Source organism: Polypterus senegalus, chromosome 2 (assembly GCF_016835505.1).
Source record: "Polypterus senegalus isolate Bchr_013 chromosome 2, ASM1683550v1, whole genome shotgun sequence".
Classification (NCBI taxonomy): domain Eukaryota; kingdom Metazoa; phylum Chordata; class Cladistia; order Polypteriformes; family Polypteridae; genus Polypterus; species Polypterus senegalus.
This window is the reverse complement of record NC_053155.1, coordinates 320,510,166-320,535,603: the sequence shown is the minus strand read 5'-3', so window position 1 is coordinate 320,535,603 and position 25,438 is coordinate 320,510,166. Positions and strand designations below refer to the sequence as shown.

General features: G+C 46.1%; 1 protein-coding gene across 2 annotated transcripts; it reads right to left on the bottom strand.

Annotated features, from left to right (window-relative positions):
• Window positions 1-499: 499 nt before the first annotated feature.
• On the bottom strand, window positions 500-23,879 carry LOC120524702 (uncharacterized protein C21orf62-like). 2 transcript variants are annotated; one of them, XM_039746515.1, is made up of 2 exons: window positions 23,735-23,879; window positions 500-1,672 (listed from the first exon to the last, which is right to left on the bottom strand). In XM_039746515.1, the coding sequence occupies exon 2, from the start codon at window positions 1,656-1,658 to the stop codon at window positions 993-995; it is 666 nt and encodes a 221-aa protein (XP_039602449.1). In that variant the 5' UTR covers window positions 1,659-1,672; window positions 23,735-23,879; the 3' UTR covers window positions 500-992. The 2 variants fall into 2 exon arrangements, with proteins under 2 accessions (XP_039602449.1, XP_039602448.1); XM_039746514.1 differs by having other exon boundaries at window positions 23,740-23,879.
• Window positions 23,880-25,438: the final 1,559 nt, after the last annotated feature.

Below are 25,438 nucleotides of genomic sequence, written 5' to 3'. Positions count from 1 at the left end.
TTCTGTTTCTCTTCTTGGTACTCAAATATGCCACTTGGTGCCCACTGCCCACCTGCCAAGTTGTTTTGCCTGCCTAAAGTAAAGTCATCTCTGATGGATGGTTGCAGGAATCATGGGGTAGATGAGTCCTTTCATCGGATTGGCTGACTCAGCTGTGGAATGGCCAATAGGGGGAGGCAGCTCGATGGCTGAGGTCTCCAGAACTCTAAACAAATCCAAATCATATTATGGGATATAATCTACTGTTAAATTTTGCTCTGTACTGTAAAATTTTTATTTTTATATTGTATTGAGGATTTGATCTGTGTATTGTATTGTATTGTGTTGATCCCCTTCTTTTTTGACACCCACTGTACGCCTAACCTACTCGGTAAGGGGTCTCTCTTTGAACTGCCTTTCCTGAGGTTTCCTCCATTTTTCCCTACAAGGGTGTTTTCTTTGTCTTCTTAGAGAGTCAAGACTGGGGGGCTGTCAAGAGGCAGGGTCTGTTAAAGCCCATTGTGGCACTTCTTGGGTTATTTTGGGCTATACAAAAATAAATTGCATTGTATTGTATTGTATTGTAATGTTTCCAGTGGGTTTGTGGTGTCAAGGAGGCGGGTGGGTGAAGACCCAAAATGTTTCTGGATGTTTTGTGACTCCAAATGGAATTTATTTCTCATATTGCTTGTGTGAACCTCCATTAACTTCCAACACTCTTCTTATAAATCCGTATTGTGTATTGGAAAGCATGGGGGCTGAATTCACAGCCAATCAGAGCACAGGGGGGTCTCTTACTTGAATTATGGGCACCTGCTCTTTCATGTAGTTTTTTTGCTATTGTCCTTTCATCAATATAGTGCCTTGCTGGTACACCTAACTCAGTAACGCTACATTGACTGAGCCCGGGCATCCTGAGGACCTGACCACTGATTACAAGGTCTTGAGGTCACACTTTAAAATATGTGCCCCCAGAGTGCCAGCTGCTGTCTACATGACCCCTGGCTGTCTTCTCAGTAGATGAAGGTAACTTGATATCGCCAGCTGCCCGTTGGCTCAAAGGTGCTTGGGAACAGGAGATTGGGGAAGTGCTCCTTGATGGCGGGCACGTTGCTCACGCTGTAGGCTTTCAGAAAGGAATCTCCACTGAGAAGGTTCAGGTCCAGAAAAGACACCTGGTGGGGCACACTGGGGGGCTCGACTTGCGCCAGAGGCATTTCCGAACAGTCAATGGTGATGTCCTGCTTACTGAATGCCACTTCATGTTCTGCACGCTTGTAGACCTGCAACCTCTGGAGGCCAAACACCGTCAAGTGGTCCTTAGAGAACATGCCAGGTCGGCAAGACGCCAGCCTCAGGTCCGTCACGGCGCTGTAGTTAACCAGCTGACTCAGGACCCAGGGGTCCTCCATCCAGACTGTCAGGCCTCCATGGTAGGAGTAGCGGAGGCTCAGGGAGTCGGCGCTTCTCAGGATGACCGTCTGACAGTTGCACAGGATGTTGGCCTTGGCGTAGTTGCAGGGCTCGATCTCCGTGGCACAGCTGCAGTTGCGAATGCTGCTTTCCTGTCGGTGATACAAGAGGGTGTTGTTGGGGCTTCTAGCTGTGGCGAGGGGAGTCAGGAGCAGGCAGAGACTCGGGGCGATCAGGAGACGCCAGCAGAACAGAAAGAAGGCCATTGGGAGGCTGGAATCTGACAAGAAGAAGGACACAAAAAGTTCACATTTGAAGGGCAAGTCAGTGAAATTAATCAAACACAGAAACCTCAAGGGACCACAAAGGCTTCCACGAAAATTATAAGGGGCTTCACCTCCAATGAGGCCAAGAAAACACAAAGTAAGCCTGGCCCCCCCACCTCAAGAAGAAGGCAGTGCAGCCTAAACAGCTCAGCTAAACAGCTTGGGAAGCTCAAAGCAGCAGCACTGCCACCCGAGTTAATTAAAATCATGGAAGGCAGAAGCGGGTCACTTTGAGGGTGAAGTCAGTATGTCCTTGATTTTGAATACTAGCAATATCTCGCTCGGGAGTAGTGACAGCCATCACTTTCTGCTATCCAGGAACACTGAGAGCAAGGCGGGCGCTAATGGCTGTGTGGAGATCCAATTTATGGGTTTCTCTTAAGGTTTCTCTCCTCTTCCTCAGACCCTCTAATCAGAAAATAGCTTTACCTTTCCAGCTGGATGAGCTACTGCCATTCAGACATCCAGTCCCACCCTGCATGCTGCCACTTAAGCCTCTAGCCCCGCCCTGCCTACTGCCAATCAAGTGTTTAGCACCTTCCAGCCTATTGCCTCTTAAACATCTGGCCCCGCCCATCCCACTGCCATTGAAGTATCTGGCCCTACCCTGCCTAATGCCACTCAAGTGTCTACTGCCTACCAGCCTATGGCCATTCAAGCCTCTGGCCCAATGTTGCCCGTTGCCATATTAGTGTTTAGCACATTCCAGCCTATGGCCTTCCAAACATCCAGCCCCGCCCATCTCATTGCCCGTCAATTACAGAGCCCCGCCCAGCCTGGAACGAGCTGTCGCCAACTGCTGCAGAGCTTTCTCACAAAGCCAGTACTGGCATGGCTTCTTTTAACATCACATGGATCTGCCATTCGGCCTTAGCAAGGATTGGCCTCACCTTCTCTGCTGGATGGATGTGATGCACATTAAAGTCCAACATTTAAATAAATAAAGTGCAGCGCAGATTCTCTCTTAAGAAACAAACACACAATCTGATAAATGAGTCCTTGAGAACGGGCGCTCTTCTGTGAAAGTTATAATCAGCAATAAATAAACCCAGGACAAATCCAGGAATGAGACCATTGGGTTTCTGAGCCCAGTGTGTCTTTCACTTTACGTCTGTCCAGCTCAGCCCACTGGTCTTCTCAGCCTGTGGAGATGCTAGCAGCACCTTCCAGCTTCTCCTCGTTTCTGTATCTGCTAACACACTCTGTTTTCCAGACACTCTTCTGGCATCTACTGGATCCCTAGGAAGGCACCTCTATTGTTCCCCGCTCCTCCATAAGTTCACAACAGGGAACAATTCACCTCCGGTGTGCCATCTCTTTGCTTCCTCATGGAACATTTAAACAATGTGGATGAGAACAGGCCATTCAGGCCCACAACGCTCGCCAGTGCAATCCAAGAATTAACAAGTCAAGCTTCCAATGTCCCTAAAGTCCTCGATAAATCCATATTGTGCCATGTGTTTACAGCCAATCAGAACACAGGAATGCCTCTCACTTGAATTATTAGCCAATTTCAATGCTCTTTCTCGTTCTTTGTCACTTTTTTGCTAGTTTCCTTTCATTCATATAGTGCCTTTTTGGTACACTTAACTCAATAAAGCTACTTTGACTGAGTCTTGTCATCCTGAGAATCTGACAACTGATGTCACACTTTACAGCTCGAGTTCTACTCCACCAAGCCCCTAAAATGCCAGCTGGTGACATGTGACATTTCATTCTAAGACACCTTGAAGGCCCCTAAAGTCCTGAATGAAATGGTAACTTTCACCAGCCTGTTCTTCTAACTCTACTCAATTGCCTTGGGAGTATAAAATAAAATCGATGGGGTGGCGTTGCACTGCAGTATCTGACTGGGAGGTAAGAGTGTGCAATTTGAGGCATTTTGTTAAAGTCTACAAAATTAAAGGGGAGAACAGGGATACCCTGGGACCCCCAACACAACAACGCTACTGCCATTCAAGCAACTAGCACTGCCCTGCCTATTGCCACATAACTATCTAGCCCCTCCCATCCAGCCTATGGCCACTGAAATATCAAGCTCCGCCCTGTGTACATCTAGCCCCTCCCATCCCACTGCCAGTTAATGATAGAGCCCCACCCCAGCTGGTAAAAGGGCCAGTCTGCCAAGTGCTGGAGGAGATCCTCACAAACCCTCTAACAGCAGTGCACATTTTTAAAAAAATCCTTTTCAGGGACAGTCTTCATTTTAGCCAAAGGGCTGATCTCCTCACCCATTTCCTCGGACCCCCTGAATTTCACATCTTGATGTCTTTACTCTAAATGTGCCTCTCAGCCCCAGTGTGTTACACTGACCTGTTAGGAAGAAACCCTCTTTTTGGTTTAGAGGAAGAAACCAGGGCCTCATTTACATACAAAGCTCCACCTACCCCTTGTGCACATTGGCTGGTCACAAAATAAGGAGGGGCAAGTGGATGTGGCCTAAATAAGAAAGAAAGAAAGAAAGAAAGCAAGAAAGAAAGAAAGAAAGCAAGAAAGCAAGCAAGCTGTGGATGTTGTGACTGTTTGACCTTCTTCACGCTACAAGCAGCAGAGATCCTTTTAGATGAAAGGCCCAGAAGAGTTTAGCAGATTGCAGAGTTTAGTAATGGAGGTGACTGAGGATCAGCATATTAAAAAAGGAGGCCAGAAGACGTTTGCTAGAAGAGTGCGGACTGAGAATTACAATTTGACTTTTAGTTTCTTTCCCCAGACAATTTCACAATGACATACAAGGTCCACCTTATAGGGGAGCAGAACCATCAGGGTGGGGCCCTCAAGCAGCTGCGGTTCCCGCGTCCACACCAAGGACAGTTGAATTACAAATGAGCAGCAGATGAGAGGGGGCCGGAAAAAGGGATGCTGCTAGCAGGGCATCATTTGCATACAAAGCCCCACCCCCTCAGCACATTGGCTGGTCACATAACGAAGAGATGCAGGTGGATATCGTTGGTTTATTAAGAGAAGAAAGAAAGAAACGGACAAGATGTCATTACACTAATGCTAAAAAATATCAAAAATATCAACACAGTTCAAAAAATGAAATCAAACAAAGCAAACTGTCTTCTCACAAATTCCTAAAATTGAGCCCAAAATGCTCTGATAAGAACCAGTTATATACTTTATATAGCGCCTTTCACCCCGAGCAGTGTGCTAACCTCAGCTTGTAACTGGTTAATATAAAAGTGCCCATCAGCTGATCTTTTATGCCTTTTAACGTCATCTTTCTGATTTCATTGACTTTTTCCTTATCAGGTCACTGGTGAGGCGGCCGAGCCTGGCAGTCGTGTCAGGTGGGTGAAGGAAGTAAGAAAAGTGCGGCTGGTTTCAAGGCTGCCTGGGTAACCGCAGAATCAAAAGATGGCCCCATAAAAGAACAAAAGAGGAAGAGACATTCACACGGCAGGAAACGCAGAATATGTGAGGCAGGCACAGTGTGATGCCTTATAAAAGCATGTGGGTTCAAGGTAAGAGGTGAGTGCCCAGGACGTCAGGAACTTTACACCTGAATGGGGACAAGGACATTGAAACAGTTGGGTACAAAATGGCAAATTGGAGCTGTGCTACGGTAGGAAGGGAGAGCAGGATCACTTGACACCCTTGAGAAGCTTAACCAGGGAGAAGGACAGAGGCGTGTCAACATCAGAGACACATAAACTGCAAAAGGTGACAAGAGGGACACAATTTAGAAGACACAAACTCAGAAAGGAGGAACATGAAGATGCCTCCCACTGCAAATCAAGTGGCTTCCAATTGTGTGCCTTTTAAAAACTTCTTGGGAAAGGTGCTATATAAAACAAACCTTAAAGAGGTCTCCAGGACTCTAAACAAATCCAAATCATATTATGGGATATCATCTACAGTGGTGCTTGAAAGTTTGTGAACCCTTTAGAAGTTTCTATATTTCCTCATAAATATGACCTAAAACATCATCAGATTTTAACTCGTCTTAAAAGTATATAAAGAGAAACCAGTTATGAGACAATGAGACAAAAATATTATACTTGGTCATTTATTTATTAAGGTAAATGATGGAATATTACATATTTGTCAGTGGCAAAAGTATGTGAACCTTTGCTTTCAGTATCTGCTGTGACCCCCCAATAACTGCAACTAAACGTTTCTGGTAACTTCTGATCATTCCTGCACACCGGCTTGGAGGAATTTCAGCCCATTCCTGAGTACAGAACAGCTTCAACTCTGGGATGTTGGTGGGTTTCCTCACATGAACTCCTCTCTTCAGGTCCTTCCACAACATAAGGTCAGGACTTTGACTTGGCCATTCCAGAACATTCACTTTATTCTTCTTGAACCATTCTTTGGTAGAACGACTTGTGTGCTTAGGGTCGTTGTCTTGCTGCATGACCCACCTTCTCTTGAGATTCAGTTCATGGACAGATGTCCTGACATTTTCCTTTAGAATTCTCTGATATAATTCAGAATTCATTGTTCCATCAATGAAGGCAAGCTGTCCTGGCCCAGATGCAGCACAACAGGCCCAAACCATGATACTACCACCACCATGTTTCACAGATGGGATGAGGTTCTTATGCTGGAATGCAGTGTTTTCCTTTCTCCAAACATAACGCTTTTCATTTAAACCAAAAGTTCTATTTTGGTCTCATCCGTCCACAAAACATTCTTCCAATAGCCTTCTGGTTTGTCCACGTGATCTTTAGCAAACTGCAGATGAGCAGCAATGTTTTTTGGAGAGCAGTGGCTTTCTCCTTGCAACCCTGCCATGCACACCATTGTTGTTCAGTGTTCTCCTGATGGTGGACTCATGAACATGAACATTAGCCCATGTGAGAGAGGCCTTCAGTTGGGGTCCTTTATGACCTCGCCGACTATTCCACGTGTGCCTTGCTCTTGGAGTGATCTTTGTTGGTCAACCACTCCTGGGGAGGGTAACAATGGTCTTGAATTTCCTCCATTTGTACCCAATCTGTCTGACTGTGGATTGGTGGAGTCCAAACTCTTTAGAGATGGTTTTGTAACCTTTTCCAGCCTGATGAGCATCAACAACTCTTTTTGTGAGGTCCTCAGAAATCTCCTTTGTTGGTGCCATGATACACTTCCACAAACATGTGTTGTGAAGAGCAGACTTTGATAGATCCTGTTCTTTAAATGACACAGGGTGCCCACTCACACCTGATTGGCATCCCATTGACTCAAATTTCACCCTCAGACTAACTGATCATCCTAGACGTTCACATACGTCTGCCACTCACTAATATGTGATATTCGATCATTTTACTCAATAAATAACTGACCAAGTCTAATATTTTTGTCTCATTTGTTTAACTGGTTTCTCTTTTACTTTTAGGCCTTGAGTGAAAATCTGATGATGTTTATATAGAAATATAGAAAATTCTAAAGGGTTCACCAACTTTCAAGCACAACTGTACTGTTAAATTCTGCTCCACACGTGTAAAATGTTTATTTTTATACTGCATTGAGGATTTATTCTGTTCTGTGTATTGTATTGTATTGTATTGTATTGTATTGTATTGTATTGACCCCCTTTTTCTTTTTGACACCCACTGCCCACCCAACCTACCTGGAAAGGGGTCTCTCTGCCTTTCCTGAGGTTTCTTCCATTTTTTCCCTAAAAGGTTTTTTTTGGGAGTTTTTTCTTGTCTTCTTAGAGAGTCAAGGCTGGGGGGCTGTCAAGAGGCAGGGTCTGTTAAAGCCCATTGTGGCACTTCTTGTGTATTTTTGGGCTACACAAAAATAAATTGTATCGTATTGTGTATCAATCTCTAACATAGAACCTTTTACACTGATCCCATCACAGTTAATCAATCAATATGCTATATAGCATCTTCTACAGTGAGCTGTGTTACAAAGTCATCTTCAGATTCATATTTTGACATTTCATACAGTATAGCGCCTTTCACAAGGAGTGTGGTGCTTATCAAATCCCCTCCACAGTCCATTTCAGGTAATCTGATAATCAAACAATCAATGCTATATGTAGAAAGTTTTAATGTCATATTACAATCATCCACAGCTGACCTAAGTGGCCCAGAAGGAGCAGAGGACCCCCGTATGCACAGGTGGTGACCCATCACACATACCACACCTTAGACGCCGCTGGTGGACATTCATGTGACGTCTGGACAGGTTTATTTTGCCCTCCATTTTGATGTCACGTTTTGGTTTAGATGCTCATTCAGATGATCTTCTACTTTTGAACCTTGAAGAGTTTATTGGTTTGTGCTCACCTTCTGATCATTAGGCTTCCCTAGTGGTCTATCCACATTTCCACGAATGAAGGCAAAAAACACCCTGCATAAAGTTTTGAAGCCTCAAGTCAAAAATGGAAGACTTCTAATCCCTCGAGAGAACATTGTGTCCTTATCCAGAATCTTAGACATCTAGGGTGTGCACAATGCTGATTGTAAAATTACTTATTTTAAGTTCAATAAGCAAACAACAATCAGGGGTCATAGAAAACCAAACCATAATGACAGAAGGCATCCCCGGATGACCAATGCCCCCCAAAAGCAATGCTTTCATGTAGGGTGCGGATCATAAGTGGGGTTTCCCAGACACCTGGGTTAGCTACTGAACTGTCAGTTGGCAGACTAATAAGCTTGGCCTAGGGTGCAAAATAACCTGGCACTGCCCACAAGGGACCCACCCTCCCAGTATTACCCTGTAGAAGGGGTCTGCATGGGATCAAAATATACTGATGGCCGTGTGGACCTGAGAGAGAGAAGCCAGACAAACACAGTGAGCCCGAGAGGGGGGAGACGAATACAAAAAGGGGAGAATCAAGGATTAAGAGAAGTGGCAGGATGCGGACCCCCAGCCAGCCACAAGCACCACAGTGCTGCGATTTCCCTGTACTGGAGCCAGATGATCCATTGCTCCGTGCTGTGGAAAGTTCAAGTAAGGCTCAATAAAAGAAAGAGGATTTCTAGACGTTTACAGAGAGTCAGGAGATGGCAGCAGACAGAATAGCCTCATGCTGGACAGAAGTCAAGGGACGAGAAGAGAAGAGAAGAGAAACATGTGAGGGGATATTAAAAGAGAGACCGTTAGAAACGCCAGTCCACAAAGCAGAGACTGGAGGAGAGTCCCAAAGCACATGGAGAAAAGTGGCAGTGACATTTCGTGGGCACAAGTGACAGACGGGATCAGCATGGCATTCATAATGGTGTACACTGGTATAGCTGGCGTTTTTAAAGGATGCAGAGATACGGTTAAGGGTATCACTCTACGAGATGAGGGGACAAGACTGAAGTTAAGGCTTGAGGTCCAGAAGATGTAACACTGACCTTCAGGCTATCATGATGCTGATGTCACATATGTCAACTTCCAGTTGTCCTGTGCAGCCAAAACATCCATCAGCAGATACACAAACTGAAACCACCTGAGTGCAGAGGCTGGCACCTTGGCACCACACTGGAATTGGTGAATTCCTCACAGTTCACAGCCCACTTTGAGAAGAAAATGTTCAAAGCAGACCAAGAGATAAATTAAGACAACCATAACATTGATATTTGCAGCAAACACCTTGTAGGGTCCTCAGAAAACAAAGACACCAAAGTAGCACGGGAGTGTCATTTTTTTATTTTATTACTTGATTTTACTCTGTAGCACTTTGAGATTGTTTATATAAAGTGCAGTATAAATAAAATGTATTATTATTATTATTATTATTATTATTATTCCGCTTTTATCCAATAGGTGGCGGTAACGTCCCATTTCCCAATCTGACCTCGTGTGACGCTGGCAGGTCCTGCTGTTTGTCTTTTATTTACCCAGTTGTGAGTGACCTGCTGAATCAGGAATGAGTAAGAATTGTCAAAGCACAAAGAGCTGTGTGGTCAAAGACGAGCTCCGTCTCTTCCACGAGTGTGATGGCATCACTGCTCTACATTTCTTCTTCTTTCCTTTCAGTCACGGCGGAGCCTCGCAGTCCGTCAGACCCGTGTTGTTTACTGGAACATCCAGGCAGGTTACCTTCAAAAGAGGAAGCGGTCCTCGGCCACCACAGGCCTCGATCATTCAATGAATGTGAGCACAAGCCTGTGGTCTGAAGTGTGAGAAAGGAATTGAAAGAGGCCGGCTGGAAAGCCCCCTGGCAGCAAAAATAAAGACATAAAAATAAAAAAAACAGCCAAACGAGCCCACCTAACATGGGGAGGGGGTTTCTGTCTGCAGGCCCACTTCAACACATCTGCAGCTCGCCGTCAGCTCATTTACACTTCTGGACATCAGCAAAGGCTTTGGGAGATGCAGTGCTGTGAAAAAGTCAGTGCCCCCTGTTCAAACCAGTGCCACGTCTCCCTTCTTGTCCAGTTTTGTGGGTGATCTCTCCAAATGTACCTCCTGCTTTCCACGTAGTTAGTCAAACCCTTGGCTTTCTATAATTGAGAGCAAAGTTTGGTTGACCTATTGGGTGTAACTGTTTTGATTCTTTTAAATTCTGTACAATGTTGACTTTGGCTCATCTTCTGTTTTCTGTTTATTCTTTAATCTCTTACTCCTGTTCTAAATCACTCTTGAGGCCTTTTGGAAAAGCAGTAATGTCTGAGCCAAAAGTGCCCTTAGCATGTCTTCATCTGTGGCCTCATGCTCTTATTGAAGAACTTGTTTTAAAGTCACAGTCTCGATCCAACATCCTAATACCCTTCCTGATTTTAAACACTTCAATCAACTCTCCTTTAAACTTTCCTCAGTGATTGCTCTCCATGATCCTGAATCAGCCTAGTCGCTCTTCTCTCTGGACTTTCTCTGGTGCTGCTCTGTCTTTTTATGTATAATGGAGACCAAAACTGTGAGCAGGACACCAGATGAGGTCTTATAAAGCTTATGCATAACATCCTTTGACTTCTGATCCTCACACCATGGCACTATATAACCTGACACCCTATTAGCCTTTCTAATGGCTGCTGGAATGATTGCTCTCCATGGTCCTGAATCAGATTAGTTGCTCTTCTCAGGGCTTTCTCTAGTGCTGCTTTGTCTATTTTTAATATGTGTGGAGTCTGCCCACCCCAAGTGAACTCTCACCAGTGAATTATATAACTTTAAAATGACTAGTATTCTACATATCAAGGCGCTATATAATCTAATATAGGCCAGTAAGCTTAAGGTGCACCACAGGTTAATTAATGGAAGGGATTATTAAAGATGAGATTGAGCAACACCTGGCAAGAACTGGAGTTTAACTGAACAGTCAGCATGGGATCAGAAGAGGGACTGGAATTATATGAGGAGGCAAAAAAAAAGGATATGATCAGAGAGGAGCAGATGATACTATTGATGAGGACTTTCAGAAAGCATTTAATGAAGTGCCACCTGAGAGGGTGGGCATCAAAGTAAAAGAAGTGCCAGTTCAGGGTGTGGAGTGTAGGTGGGTGCAGCAAGCAGAGGGTGATGGTGCAAGGAACCTCATCAGAATTGGGTGATTTTAAGAGTAGTGACCAGCAGGGGGCAATGTTGGGGCTGCTGCTATTTTTAATATATAGAAATGATTTGGATAGGAATATAAAGAACAAGCTGGTTAAGTCTGTAGATGACACCAATCTGGGTGGATTGTCAGATAATCTCAAATCTGTTTAATCCTCACAGAGGGACTTGGACAGCAGACAGACTTGGGCAGATTGGTGGCAGATGAAATTTAATGTCAGAAAATGGACAAGAATTACATGTAGGAAGTAAAAATGAATACACAATCAAACATCCACCTTATGAGAAGATTTAGGAGTCGTAGTGGACTCAACACCATCAAATGACTGGCAGTGTTCAGAAGCCATTAAGAAGGATCAGGGAATGTCTGGTTATATAGCGCCTTGACGTGTGGAGTACAAGTCACAGGAGGTTCTGCTCAAGCTTTGTAACACACTGGTGAGGCCTCAGCTGGAGTCCAGGGTGCAGTTTGGGTCTCCATAAAGACATAACAGCACAAGAGAAGGTCCAGAGAAGAGCGACTCATCTGATTACGGGGGGCTACAGGGGATGAGTTATGAGTGAAGATTCAAAGAGCTGAGCCTTTACAGTGATGAAGAGGAGACCTGAGTGAAGAGTGCAAAATGATGAAGGGCATTAGTCCAGTGGATTGGACTGTTATTGTAAAATGAGTTCATCAAGAACACGGGGACACAGTTGGAAACTTGTGAAGGATCATTTTCACAGAAACAGTTTTTCTTCACACAAAGAATGATAGACACTTGAAATAAGTGACCAAGTAATGTAGTAGACAGTAAGACTTTATGGACTTTTAAAACTCAACTTGATGTTATTTTGAAAGAATTAAGTGGAGGATAGGACTGGTGAGCTTTGTTGGGCTGAATGGCCTGTTCTCGTCCAGATTGTTCTAATTTTAATATCCTATTCACCTTCTTAATGATTTTCTCAGTGATTGCTCTCAACGGCTGTGAATCAGCCTAGTTACTCTATTTTGTACAATGGAGCCCAAGTCTGAACACAGGACTCCAGATGAGGTCCCTCTATGCACCTTAAGCATGATCTGTTTTGGCTTCTTCTGCACACATCAGGCGCTACTCTCCGTGGTGTTGAATTGTCCTAGATGCTCTTATTTGGACTTCCTCTGGTGCTGCTTTGTCTTTTTTGTAATATGGAGACCAAGTGTGAACACAGCACTTCAGGTGAGGCCTTGCTAGTGACGTTTACAACTTATTGTGACCTCCCTTGACTTGGATTTCACAGATCGGGATGCTACATAACCTAACATCCTACTAGCCTTCTTCATGGCTTTCTCCTTTTGTCTTAATTGTTTCCTCTCTGGTTGAGCTCTGTGGTTCTGAATCTGCCGAGTTGCTCCTCTTTAGACTTTTTCTATTGCTGTTTTGTATTTTTCTGTAATTTGGAGACCAGTCACGTCGCCGCTTAATTTCTATTTGCTTGAACCAAAGCATTATTCAACACCAATCGCACTGTGTGAAAAACTCATTGGCCACAGCAATCTTATAAACTGCCTTAGCCTATAAGAGGGCCTCTCCGGCAGTGTCTTAAATTGAGTTCAGTCGTGCTCACCTACCAGCGACCAGAATAGTCCACCATCGACCGCATCCTGGCACTGAGGGTTCTCATGGAGCGCAAACGTGAATATCATCAGAGTTTCTTTGTAGCCTTTGTCAATTTTCACACAACGTTCGACTCAGTTGATCGAGCTGCCCTGTGGGACACCCTGAGGGTTCACGGGATCCCCTCGAGGTTGCTGGATATCATGGGCGGCCTGTCCACTGGTACTGTGAGTGCTGTGCAGAGTGGAGGCAGGACCTCTGCATTTTTCCAGTTGATTCTGGGGTCCGTCAGCGGTCTGTTCTGCTCCTACTCTGTTCAGTTCTTGTATGGACTGGGTGTTGGGCAGGGTCGTGGGGTCCAGTGGCTGGGGGGCATCTGTTGGTGAGGAGAGATTACCGGATCTTGACTTTGCTGATGATGCTCTGATCGGGGGTCTCGAGGTCTGCTGGAGGCTCTGATCGGGGGTCTCGAGAGACTGAGTGAGGAGTCTGAGTGTCTGGTCTTGTGAGTATCCTGATTAAAACCAAAGAGCCAGGCCCTTAATGACCTCTTGGGCACGGCCATCAGCAGTGTGTCTGACTGCAGAGAGAGTGTCACCTCGTCATTGAGAGGTTTACTTACCATTAATGTGACTCTGGTGACTCTTCCTGTGAAGTCAGTAGACGGATTGGGAGAGCATGGGGGGGTCATGTGGTCACTGGAAAGGGGTGTGTGGTGCTCCCGATATCTGCAAAAGGACGACGGTCCAAGTCTTTAGAGTCCTGGTGCTTCCTGTCTTGCTATATGGTTGTGAGTCGTGGACGCTCTCCAGTGGCCTGAGACGAAGACTGGACTCCTTCATGTGTGTCTCTCTGGAAAATCCTTGGGTACCGTTGGTTTGACTTTGTGTTGCTCATGGAGTCCCGAATGAGGCACATGACCTGCATTGTGAGGGAGCGTCAGTTACTGCACTACGATTACCCGAGGGTGATCCGGCTCATAAGATCCTCATTGTTGGGGACCCAAGTGGCTGGACCAGGCCAAGGGGTCGCCCACTAGCACCTGGCTGCGGCAGATGGAGGGTCATTTCTAGAGGGTGGGACTGGACCGCATGTCTGCCTGGGGGGTTACCAACCGGGATCCCGAGTTGTTTCGCCACATAGTGGGCGTGGCGACGTCCTGTACCAGTGCAGGCTCCCCGACTTGACTTGACTTGACTTGTACTTAATTGTTTGTTAGCTGTGGTGAATGTAGTCCTGAGATCCATGATATTTCATATGGCGTACCACCAAGATCTATTCTGGGCCTGCTGCTATTTGTGACATATACGCCTCCATTAGGCCGCATTTTCTCAGAACACAAGGTATGCAGATGACACACCAGCTTGACATTTTGTGAATCACTTTGAGCTGCGCTTTGTGTGTGAGAATGAGTTACAGAAATGAATGCTGTTGTTGTGATCTCCTGCTGTTTTAATTAAAAGATCCCAACTGCCTGAACACGGGCCAACTGTGCTCCATGCAGACCTCACAGGTTTGGACTTTTCTCCTCAGCGTCAAGGTGCCACCACAAAAGTGCTACCTGTGACTACTACAAGCACATCAAAGGAAAAGGTCACAAAAAAAGGCTCCTGATACGCGTCATCCTGAAACAAGAGGACTACATGACCACGTCGGAGGCTCGGGGACTCCAGCATCGCCAAACACAAAGCATTCCGTGTTATGATTCTCCATCCATCCATCCATTATCCAACCCGCTATATCCTAACACAGGGTCACGGGGGTCTGCTGGAGCCAATCCCAGCCAACACAGGGCACAAGGCAGGAAACAAACCCCGGGCAGGGTGCCAGCCCACCACATTACTTATTTGTTTGTTTATTATGATCCTCTTTAATATTTTATGGATTTCTTTACTGTTTATTTCATGTTCTTGACGTCTTTTGGGGGTAAGGGTTGAAATATGGAGAATTGTCAGAGATGATTTTGCTGTCAGATTTGATTGTGACAATTTGATTATTTCCTTTATATTATTAGCTTTTGCTCTTGGCACTCTTATCAAACCTTTTTAATGGAAGCCTCTCGGTCTGTGACCCAGTCCTGCTGCCACTCCAAGGTTAAGAAAGCAGTGTAAGCCAGAATAGCAGCCCTGCTGACTCCGAGGGTCCGTTTATCAGTAATTTGCACTAATCCTGTACTCCCTTCTTTAGGCCGTACAAGTCATCTCCATCAGGGTACTGTGGGGACTCCACGCGCGTATCAGTCCTGGAATTGGAGTTTGACAGACGACATATTTAAGGTTGGCTTGGTTGTTAAAAGTGCTAAAATATTTACGCCATTGTGTTGTTTGTTGTGGCTGCTGCCATTTTGGACATAGCTTGTGGATGGCTGCTAGCCACATTGCTACGGAGGACAAGCGGAGGTCCTGACTGGTGATGTCACTGTTTGGAGGGTACAGAAGGTTTAGGGGTCATGCGCTTCCTGATCATCAAAGAGTAGGTTGAAACCGTAAAACTGTGAGAGTCTCCGTAAGTCTTGTATTCCTCTCGGGTTTAGAATCCGTGCCAAGACCTTTTCATTCAGTGATTTGGCTGTGATGTCAGATGGAAAAACTTCACGGTTTGCGACTTCCATGTTGTCCCCTGTCTTGATTTAAAAGACGTCTCTTCCTTTCCCCTCTTAAGGCATTGCATTTTGAGCGGAGCGGACTCTTCCTAATGGCGACCGGCCTCTCTTGATACAACTGCCAGTGCATTTCCAAATCAGAAAACCCCATCAGGGTCTCTCCAAGTCTGTCCGTCTTGTGATATCTGCTGATTTCTAATAAGCCAGTGGCTTCCATTTGCTGTCCCAGGGACCCCCATGACCACTCAGTTACCCAACCCATCAGTCATTTTCGTCTTGAATTAATCTCATTATTTAATTAGCTCGTCTTTTTAATTGCATTTGGAAATGTGTGTTATTATTTGAATTTACTTCTATACGTTCCTTTAAACATTTACTAAATAAAAATAAAAATAGAGAATGTCACCTGGGCAGCATCACCAGCCTCTGGGTGGAACTGAAGAAGACATTGAGGCACAGAGCAGACTTTGGGGGACTTTGACGCCTCTGGCATTCATCGATTAACTCAAGAAACACCAGGTCTGAGAATTCATCAAAGCAACGTTCTCTCTGTCCTCCTGCATGGCTAAGAAGGTTGGCGTATCACCCTGGTGGGCACAAAAAGACTCTCAGGTATTTGTAGCAACTGCCTGAGGAGACTCATGGAGATCCACTGGCCAGCCACAACAGCCGACTCAAGAATCTGCGCTATGACTAAATTGGGAAAAGGCGATGGAGGTGGCTGGGCATGTGTGCTGCGTTGCTTCCAGATATCCCACAAAGACAGCACCAGTGTAGGCTCCAAAATGAGGAAGACCAAGAGGAACGTGAAGATGCAGCTTGGAGGAAGAGTTGAAGACAGCTGGACTCTCCTGGAGAAATGCACTGAAGATGGTATGTGACCTTATGTGCCCCTGGGCACCAAGAGGACAAGTGCGTTTATGAATGTTCTTTTGTCCACTTTTGAGTTTTGTAGAATGGAGCGTCCACTTCTGTTATTCTGTTCCTCATCTTTGGTGTCATTTTGAAAGTCTTTGTTCATTTTCCACGTCCTGCTTTGTTCCTTATGGGACCCCACTTGGTTTACACTGCGAGTGTTCCCTTTGTAGCAGTGCTTGAAACTTCAACTCCCAGCAGTCCCTGCAGTGGCTCTGATTGGTCATCTGCTGAGGGTGAGGGTGCTGTTAGGTACAAAGAGGCTGGCACGACATTTTAAAGGTGTTTTGTGTCTAAAGTTCCTGCCTGTCTGCCTTCCGTTGTGATCCCTGTGCCTTCTCATTTGTGTCCTTGATCGTTTCTGGGTCGGGTCTGGATGGTCCCCTGTCTGCCTGTTACGTGAGGACTGTATGTGGATTTGTGGACATCCTATGAAGAAAGGAGCTCTCCTGAAGCCGTCCACTCGTCTTCACCATTTCACGAACTACTGGTAGGACTGTCTTTACATTCTCTCTGGACTGTTTACCTTCATCTTTACGTTACTTCTGCTTTTTGTCTCTGTTTGTGAGTGTGTGAGGGTCGTGCCAAGGCTGGGGGCGTCCCTGGAATCTCCACTAAATAAATAAATAAGTAAATCACCATCTCTTTGACGGTGTGAATGTGAGTGACACCCCATCTTGGTCCTTCACCATTGCTAAGAAGGCGGTCTCCACACCTAGACAACACCCACCAGAAGTCCCATCACGTGATGTCATCAACACAATGATATGCAGGTATCTCCGGCTGTTTGAAAGTTCAAGTGCTCTAACTCTAAGTACCTGATTTTGCTATTTCAAAAAAAAGTGAGCCATGATGGAGGCAGCGTGCACCCTGAGCAGCGAGAGTGGAGCTGGACGCCATTACACACTTCCAAGCCCCGTCATCCTGAGGTTGGGGTAACAGACATGAACAACCCCAGTTTGAGGAGGTCTACACCAGGGTTCTTCTTGAAGTCCTGACCTCTTTGATCTGCATATGGATGTCTTGGGTCACTGGATAAATGACCAGTCCCCCCCCGGTGTTGATGACATTGGGTTGTGTGGCAAGTGGAGAGGAATTTGGAAGGTGGGAGAAAGACGTTGTATGATGGAGGACTGAAGAAAAATAGGAGGAAGAAGAAGAAGACAGAATTTCTGAGGTTTAATGATGAGCAGGATTCAGAAATGAGCCTGCATTGAAAAGAGTGGAGAAGTTTAAATATCTCACATCGGTAATAAACAGAGATCTGTCCGCACAGTTCGTCTTTTTGATGTGTTGCATTGTATTTCTCATATCTCAAGTTGACCAGAATGTCATTTTAACATCCATCCATTCATTATCCAACAAACAAAAATGGATTTTTTGGATGCTTTAAAAACCTTTTAATTTGTATTTTAACTATTATTTTATTTTATACTGAATTGCATTATTGTATAAGTACTATTATTATTTTTCAAATCCCTTCTCATACAGTCAGTTAGTCATTATCGAACCCGCTATATCTTAACTACAGGGTCACGGGGGTCTGCTGGAGCCAATCCCAGCCAACACTGGGCGCAAGGCAGGAAAAACAAACCCCGGGCAGGACGCCAGCCCACCGCAGGGCACACACACACCCACCAAGCACACACCAGGGACAATTTAGGATCGCCAATGCTCCTAACCTGCATGTCTTTGGACTGTGGGAGGAAACCGGAGCACCAGAAAGAAACCCACGCAGACACGGGGAGAACATACAAACTCCACGCAGGGAACACGGGTCTCCTAACTGCGAGGCAGCAGCGCTACCCACTGCGCCACCGTGCCGCCCATTTTAACATTTAACCTTCAAATATTTCCAGATATCTGACAATGCTGACAAAAACGCTTTATGACATACCCTGAGTCCATTCCAAAATATCCAAAAATGCGCATTAAAACGAAAAAGAAAGGCCATAGACTGGCGGCGAGAGGACGCGCGCACCCGACAGAGCAGGCGGACTGACGAGCGAGTCGAGCCGGGCGCGCAGGGACTGAAGCGCTGATCTCTGCTGCCACCTCTCGACCAATCCTGTGTATTGCAACAAGTCAATTGCATTTTACTAAGAATAAAATTACAGTACAGTATATACATATACTTTATTAATAATACAAAAGGTGAAATTTAGATGCATACAGCGGCATCATAACAACATAAAAAACAAGACTCACAAACAATACAGCAAATCAATCAATATTGTGCACAAATTTCAAAATGAATTTAAAGAATATGTCTGGAGGAAGCATTAAATTGCCTGACAGCAGTGAACAGAAAAGACCCTCAGAGGTGCTTCTTAGCACATGGTGATAAAACGAACCTGTGTCTAACGGTGCTCCAAGAGAGCGCCTCCTGGAGGGGATGGGGAGGATTTTTCACGATGGCATCCAATTCTGCCACCATCCTTTTTTCCACATTCCATTAATGACAAGTTGAATATCAGTTAAGTCACAAAATCAAGTGGTGTCAGTGACTCCGTATTCACTGCCGTGTTTTGTCTTATGGACTCTCCGATGCCCCCCAGACTTTATCATTATGACACAATTATTAAAGGCCTCTACTCAAGGAAAATGACACGACTGGGGCACATTACATTGGCCTCCATGTTCATCTTAATGACTGAAGCTCAAGAAGATTGGGAGCCTCTCAGGGTCCCATAGTGAGTGAGAGGTGGGGGCTGAACTGACATCCTTGTGTTAAGCAGTCCAGTGTCTTCATGGCCTGCAGGCTTCTGCTTGCCCAGTGCTGCCCCATTGGGCTCTGGATTTTAGGGAGCACAGAGGTGCAGTGGTTAGCACTGCTGCCACACACGTGAAGTGCTCTCGGTTTGAACCCTCCGCCTGTTTGTTTCATATGCGGACCCTGCAGTGTTTGAGTGTTTGAGTGGGCTGCTGGTGAGATCTGATTATTAATTCAACATGGACCGCTCTGTGCCACCGCACCTGTGCTTTTCTCAGAGCTCTCCAGCAGGCGAAGGGCTGACACGACTGGCATGAGGTGGAGAAGGACACAGAAAATGGAGTCACTCATGGAGAGGGGGGCTTGGAGCATCGGGGTCCTGGACTGTTACACATTCAGAGGCCGCCGGCCCACCAGGGACAGCAGGCCAAGGCACAGTGTGGCCCCCTTGTGGCTCAGGACTGCCATTACAACCGCCCAGATCTGCAAAGCACACCTAACAGTTTTTGTCTTAATTCAAATAGCATTACAAATATTTGCTAATGATGACAAATAAATCAGACGCAACAAAAAAAAAATATCTGGAAAATATTTATATGAAACTGACTGCCATTTTTGTTTTTCTGAGAAATAAGATTGATTACCTATTGCTAGAACCCTAATTAGGGTGGCATGGTGGTGCAGTGGGTAGCGCTGCTGCCTCGCAGTTAGGAGACCTGGGTTCATCTCCCGGGTCCTCCCTGCATGGTGTTTGCATGTTCTCCCCGTGTCTGCGTGGGTTTCCTCCCACAGTCCAAAGACATGCAGGTGAGGTGGATTGGCGATTCTAAATTGGCCCTAGTGTGTGTGCTTGGTGTGTGTGTGTGTTTGTGTGTGTCCTGCGGTGGGTTGGCACCCTGCCCAGGATTGGTTCCTGCCTTGTGCCCTGTGTTGGCTGGGATTGGCTCCAGCAGACCCCAGTGGTTGGATTCAGCGGGTTGGAAAATGGATGGATGGATAGAACCCTAATTAGCTCACCACTCGACACATGATTGTCTTATTTCATAAAGATATTGCCTCCCTGCCGCCAGTACCTTTGTGCACACACATATGCTCCGGACCTTTTCTTTCTTGGCGTACCACCTTGACTTGTGGAGGGTCTGATGGGGGCTCTCGAGAGACAGAGCGAGGGGTCTGAGTGTCTGGGCTTGTGAGGGTCCTGATAGTCACCAACACTGGGCACAGCAGTGTGTCTGTCTGCGGAGGGAGTGCCGACCTCGTCATCGAGAGGTTTACTTATCACAGCAGTGACAGTCATGTGACTTTGGTGACTCTTTCTACGAAGTCAGTAGATGGATTAGGAGGGCATGGGGGGTCATGGGGTCGCTGGTAAGGGGTGTGGTGGTCCTGATATCTGAGGTCCAAGTCTTTAGAGTCCTGGTGCTCCCTGTTTGTGAGCCATGGACACTACACAGTGACCTGAGATGAAGACTGGACTCCTTCATGTGTGTCTCTTCAGAGGGTCCTTGGGTACAGCTGGTGTGACTTTGTGTTGCTCACGGGGTCCCGAATTAGGCACATGACCTGCATTGTGAGGGGGCATCAGTTACGGCACTACTGCCATGTGGCGTGACTACCCGAGGGTGAACCGGCTCATTGTTGAGGACCTGATAGGCTGGACCAGGCCAAGGGGGTGTCCACGTAACACCTGACTGTGACAGATAGAGGGTCATTTCTGTGGGGTGGGGCTGGATTGTGTGTCTACCTGGGGGTTGCCAACCAAGGCTGTTTAGTCGTGGGGTGGGTGTGGCAATGCGCTCTGCCAGTGTGTGCTGCCCAACCTGACCTGACCTGACCTTCTGGAATTTAAATGTTTCAAAATGCCGCCATGGGTTTTGGTCTTAAATTGTTAAGTACTGGCGTCTTATTAGGCCCAAATCAAGGTGCCAGTGCTCTATCTGCTCCACCATTCTTGACAGCCTCGCCCTCTCTGTCACATCATTAACACCTCACTCAGCTCAGGCACATCTTCAGACTCGCACTCCTCAAAAAACCAAACACTCGACCCTCCATCCCAAGTTAGCAGTCACAGGCCCGTCTGTCTCCTTTCTTGAGCGCGTTGTTTCTAATCAGGTCTTAACTTTCCCTGCACAGAATGAGTTGCTCGATACCAACCAAGAGGAACCACGTGACTGAGACGGCTCTACTAGCAGTGGTTGACCAACTACGACTTGCTAGAGTCACCAACATGTCATCGGTCCTGATTCAACCACAACATTCTTCTTGCCACCCTCTGTGACCCTGGCATCACTGGGACTGCTCTCAGGTGGTCTGAGTCCAACATCTCAGGCAGATCCTACAGTGTGTCCTGGTGAGGCCCACCAGACATGAACAGGCGTACCCCAAGGATCAGTGCAGGTCCTCTACTCTTCTCTCTGTACACCACCTCACTGGGCTCCATCATCCAAACCCATGGTTTCTGTAATCAGTGTTAGGCCAATGACACACAGCTGTACCTGTCATTCCTTCCGGAGGACAATATGGTGTCTCTGCATGTCTTACTGATATCTCACACTGGATGAAGGACCACCATCTACAGCTCAAGCTGGCAAAAACTGAGCTTCTTGGGATCCCAGCCAGCCAGTCTCTCCGTCTGTTTCTAAGGCCCGCCCTTTTGACAGTCTCTCTGTCTGTTTCTAAGGCCCCGCCCCTTTTGACAGTCTCTCCGTTTGTTTCTAAGGCCCTGCCCCTTTTGACAGTCTCTCCGTCTGTTTCTAAGGCCCCGCCCGTTTTATCTATCCGTCTGTTTCTAAGGCCCCGCCCCATTTGGCAGTCTCTGTTTGTTTCTAAGGCCCCGCCCCTTTTGACAGTCTCTCTCTCTGTCTGTTTCAAAGGCAGACAGCAGAAGTGAGGGAAACCTAGAGACGAGCACATGGAGCTAGTGGGACTTTAAGATATATTTTCAGCTTTTAAAGCTAGTGGGGCCCAGTAGGTGAGCAGGTAGCAGTTGTGGGAGTAGCCAGCTGACTGAAATCAGATGTGGCCCTGGAGTGACAGCACCAGCTTGCCCCGTGTGGCTCTTATCATTTGTGAAGTGTCAGCGTGAGATAACAAATGACGCTCTTCAAATAATAGAGAGGAGTACTTGGAATTCGCAATGGCAAACTTTTCAATTTCAATTTGCAATTAGCATGAAAGTACAAAAAAAAAACAACATCTAGTAAAATATTAAAGAAGAAAAATGTGACCCCTCTAAAACCCCCAAGTTATGTTGGACACACAGAGCCTGCAGACATTTAAGAGAAAAACACAATTCATGACAAGTAGCCTGCTGGAACTGGGACAGAGTTGGGAGTGCAAATCCAGATGTCAGGATGCTGCTGCAATGACATACAGGGGTCATCTTAGGGGAGCCGAGAGGAGGCATCCAGTGGTCATCAGGGCGCGGCCCCCAAACAGCTGCGCCCGCCGCCTCCACAAAAATGACAGGAGAATTAAAAACGAGCCACAGACACAAACAGATGACAGGGCTGGGAATGAGTCATTTACATACAAAGCTCCGCCTTCTTCAGCACATTGGCTGCACACATAAGAAAGAGTTACAAGCTGACTAATTAACAGAGCACATCAGAAAGAAACAACTGATCCACTCATGGCACTCTTCATGAAAGGCACCATATAGAAGAGGCTAGTTACTTAAAGTTTCAAGAAAAGTCTCAAAACAAAGGGCTATCAATTAATTAACTATAAGAAAGAAGGAAAGGATGTACTGATGGCACTCTTTATGGAAGGCACTATAATGAATAGATAAGTTACTTAATGTACTGCTTTTACTGAAAGTGAAAGAAAGAAAGAAAGAAAGAAAGACAGAAATCCACTTGAGCTTCTGACAGCACCTCTTATGAAAGGCGCTATATAGATTATTTATTTTATGTTTCCTAAAATGTTCATAACAAAGCATGATCAAGTATAATTAACTGTAAGAAAGAATAAATGATCTACTTGATAAGCTGATGGCTTTCTTTGTGAAAGGCACTATATGGACCAGATCAGTTGCTTTATTAGTTAAAGAAAACAATGCAAATCAGTTATTACTCTTTATATAAGGCTCTATATGAAAAGATTCAAAGTTTAATGCCCTGCTTTTAAAACAAGTCTCCGAATAAAATGTTACAGGTACAACTGTGAGAAAGAAAGAAAGAAAGAAAGAAAGAAAGAAAGAAAGAAAGAAAGAAAGAAAGAAAGAAATCCCACCCAATTTGAGGCTGGCCATATGAGCTCCTGTAAAGAGTCATCAGTGTCAACTGAACTCGAAGGACTTCGTATTAAACCACTTCATTAAATTCATAATGAAGCCCCCTGAGAGAGGCGCTATATCCAAAAGCCTTGGTCTGTATAGAAGCTCCATTCTGGCTGAGCACTTTGTGACACACTATGAAAGGCGCTATATAATACAAGCTTTGTAAGAGGGCACCATGAAACTCAGGGTAAAGGTGCCCACATGTTAAACGAAACACAAGACATTGCTTCTTTTTGTATGCCGCTGTTTGTATTTGACCCTCAGACCCCCCAACCCTGAAATAGTGACCTACAGTACCCAGTATGTCATCTGTTCAGATGCCACCATTATGTCACCAGCCTTGTGCCCCATATATATATAAACATGAAGGAATGTGCCAAGCCACAGACTGGCAGAATCAAGTGTGCAGTGCCCAGCGGTCCTGAGAGATCGTCACCCACAGCAGCAGGAATCCAAGCAGCAGTGTTCCAGTCACCAATGGACAGGGTAGCATAATAAAGTGCCCACCTTACCTTAAGGTTGCCTTCTTTTCTCCTCTCCAGTTGTTTTTTTTCCACCTAAAAAACTGTAAAAATAATCAAAACAAAAAACAAGGATTTGAATTTCGGGAATTGTTGTCTTGCGAAGCGAGTGCCGCTGGTGCGCCTGAGGAATCTCGGGATGGAATGCAGACTCTGCACTTGCTGTGCTCTGAAGCCCCTTGAGGGCAGTCACCACCCAGCCCCCAGCCACCCCGGCATCACCATAGTTACTACAAATAAAGCCTCCAGCCTGGTGATCCCATTATTAAAAGTGCAGGACAAGCTAAAGACCTCTGTGGGGGAGCGCCGAGCCGCTTACAAAGGCGAGTCAAGGGGCCTTTCACCCCGACTCGGGTTCTAACCTGTGACAGCTTGGTGGCCTGCGTGGCACCCTGGCTCAGCCTGACACCGAGGAAGTGAAGAAAGGCAGGCATGGAGAACACACTGGGGGGCACACTCTGATTGGCACCCTGGGCACAGCTCTGCTCTGCTTTAAATACATAAGATAACTGGCAATTGAGAGGAGAACATTCAGCCTGTCAAGACACGGATCAGGGTCTGGGTGAGCAAGAACCTGGGCTTCAGTGGCCTTACTGGGGCGGGCATTTGGATATTAGGGTGGGCAACTGAATGACAAAATAATCTAACTGTTGATTTTTAACCTTTTGGGAGGCCAGCAGACACGTCTTTTGTGTGCATCATTTAAGATGACAGAAACATCATCACCCAGGAAATTACCATCCATCACCATGCCCTCCTGGTCCAAGCGGTGGCCATCAGTCTCTTTCAGCCCTCCTCTCATGCCTGGTCTCCCTGAGCTGGCCACAGAGCCACTAGGAGGTCAGACGACCCCCATCTCACTGCATAAACCAGGCAGGTCACAGCGTTGTTGAAGTCACCTCCAACTGCTGCAGCATCTCCAGAAGGTACCCGGATACCAGGTGCCCAACCTTAAGACAAGCAAGTCTTCAATTTTTCTGCAGTGACCGTCCTGATAGAATTATTACAAGACCAGGGACACATGAGAGCGCCCTCAAGAGACAGGAGGGCTGGAGGACCCCCAGCCATCCAAGATGACTTCCGAACTTCACCAAAGAAGACCACCTGAAGCAGTAAGGAAACAAACAGTGATGGACGATAGCTGGGTCATCAGCCTCTCTGGACCCCTACTGGCACTGGCATAGGGGGCTTCATCCCCTCAGCTGCACTGTGCGGCCCTATCAGTTCTTTGACTTACATTGCATGAATTCAAGCGTCCATCTGTCCAGCAGTCTTTTTGGTCAATTCTCCATGTTTGAGTATTGGCGCTTTACTGGGGGGCTTCGCTTTCATTTTGTGTCAGCATTATTGGTGTAATAAGTGAATTCAGCTTCTCTATTGTGACCGCTATGAATATTCTGCATATAGCGCCTTTATCTTGCATTAACATGTCGAAACACTGCAGTGACTGTGAGTGGGATGAGCCACGGGGTCACAAAGATGGTGATTCCTCTGATGTACTTTATAAAGGGGTCTGCCAAGGCCAGCAGCGGGACTCAGTCGGGTGTTTTCTTTCAGTCAGGGTCCTCACGTGGGCTTTGGTTTATTTTTGGTGGACTTTTTTGTTTCTGTTTTGTGTGCTGATTATTGAGGTCTGTTAGTGTCTTCTGTCGTCTGCCCTGTCCCCTCAATGTGGAGCCTAAGGTGGCAG

Excerpts from the sequence above, each read along its gene's own strand:
- LOC120524702 (XM_039746515.1), bottom strand. The coding sequence starts at position 1,658 with ATGGCCTTCTTTCTGTTCTGCTGGCGTCTCCTGATCGCCCCGAGTCTC.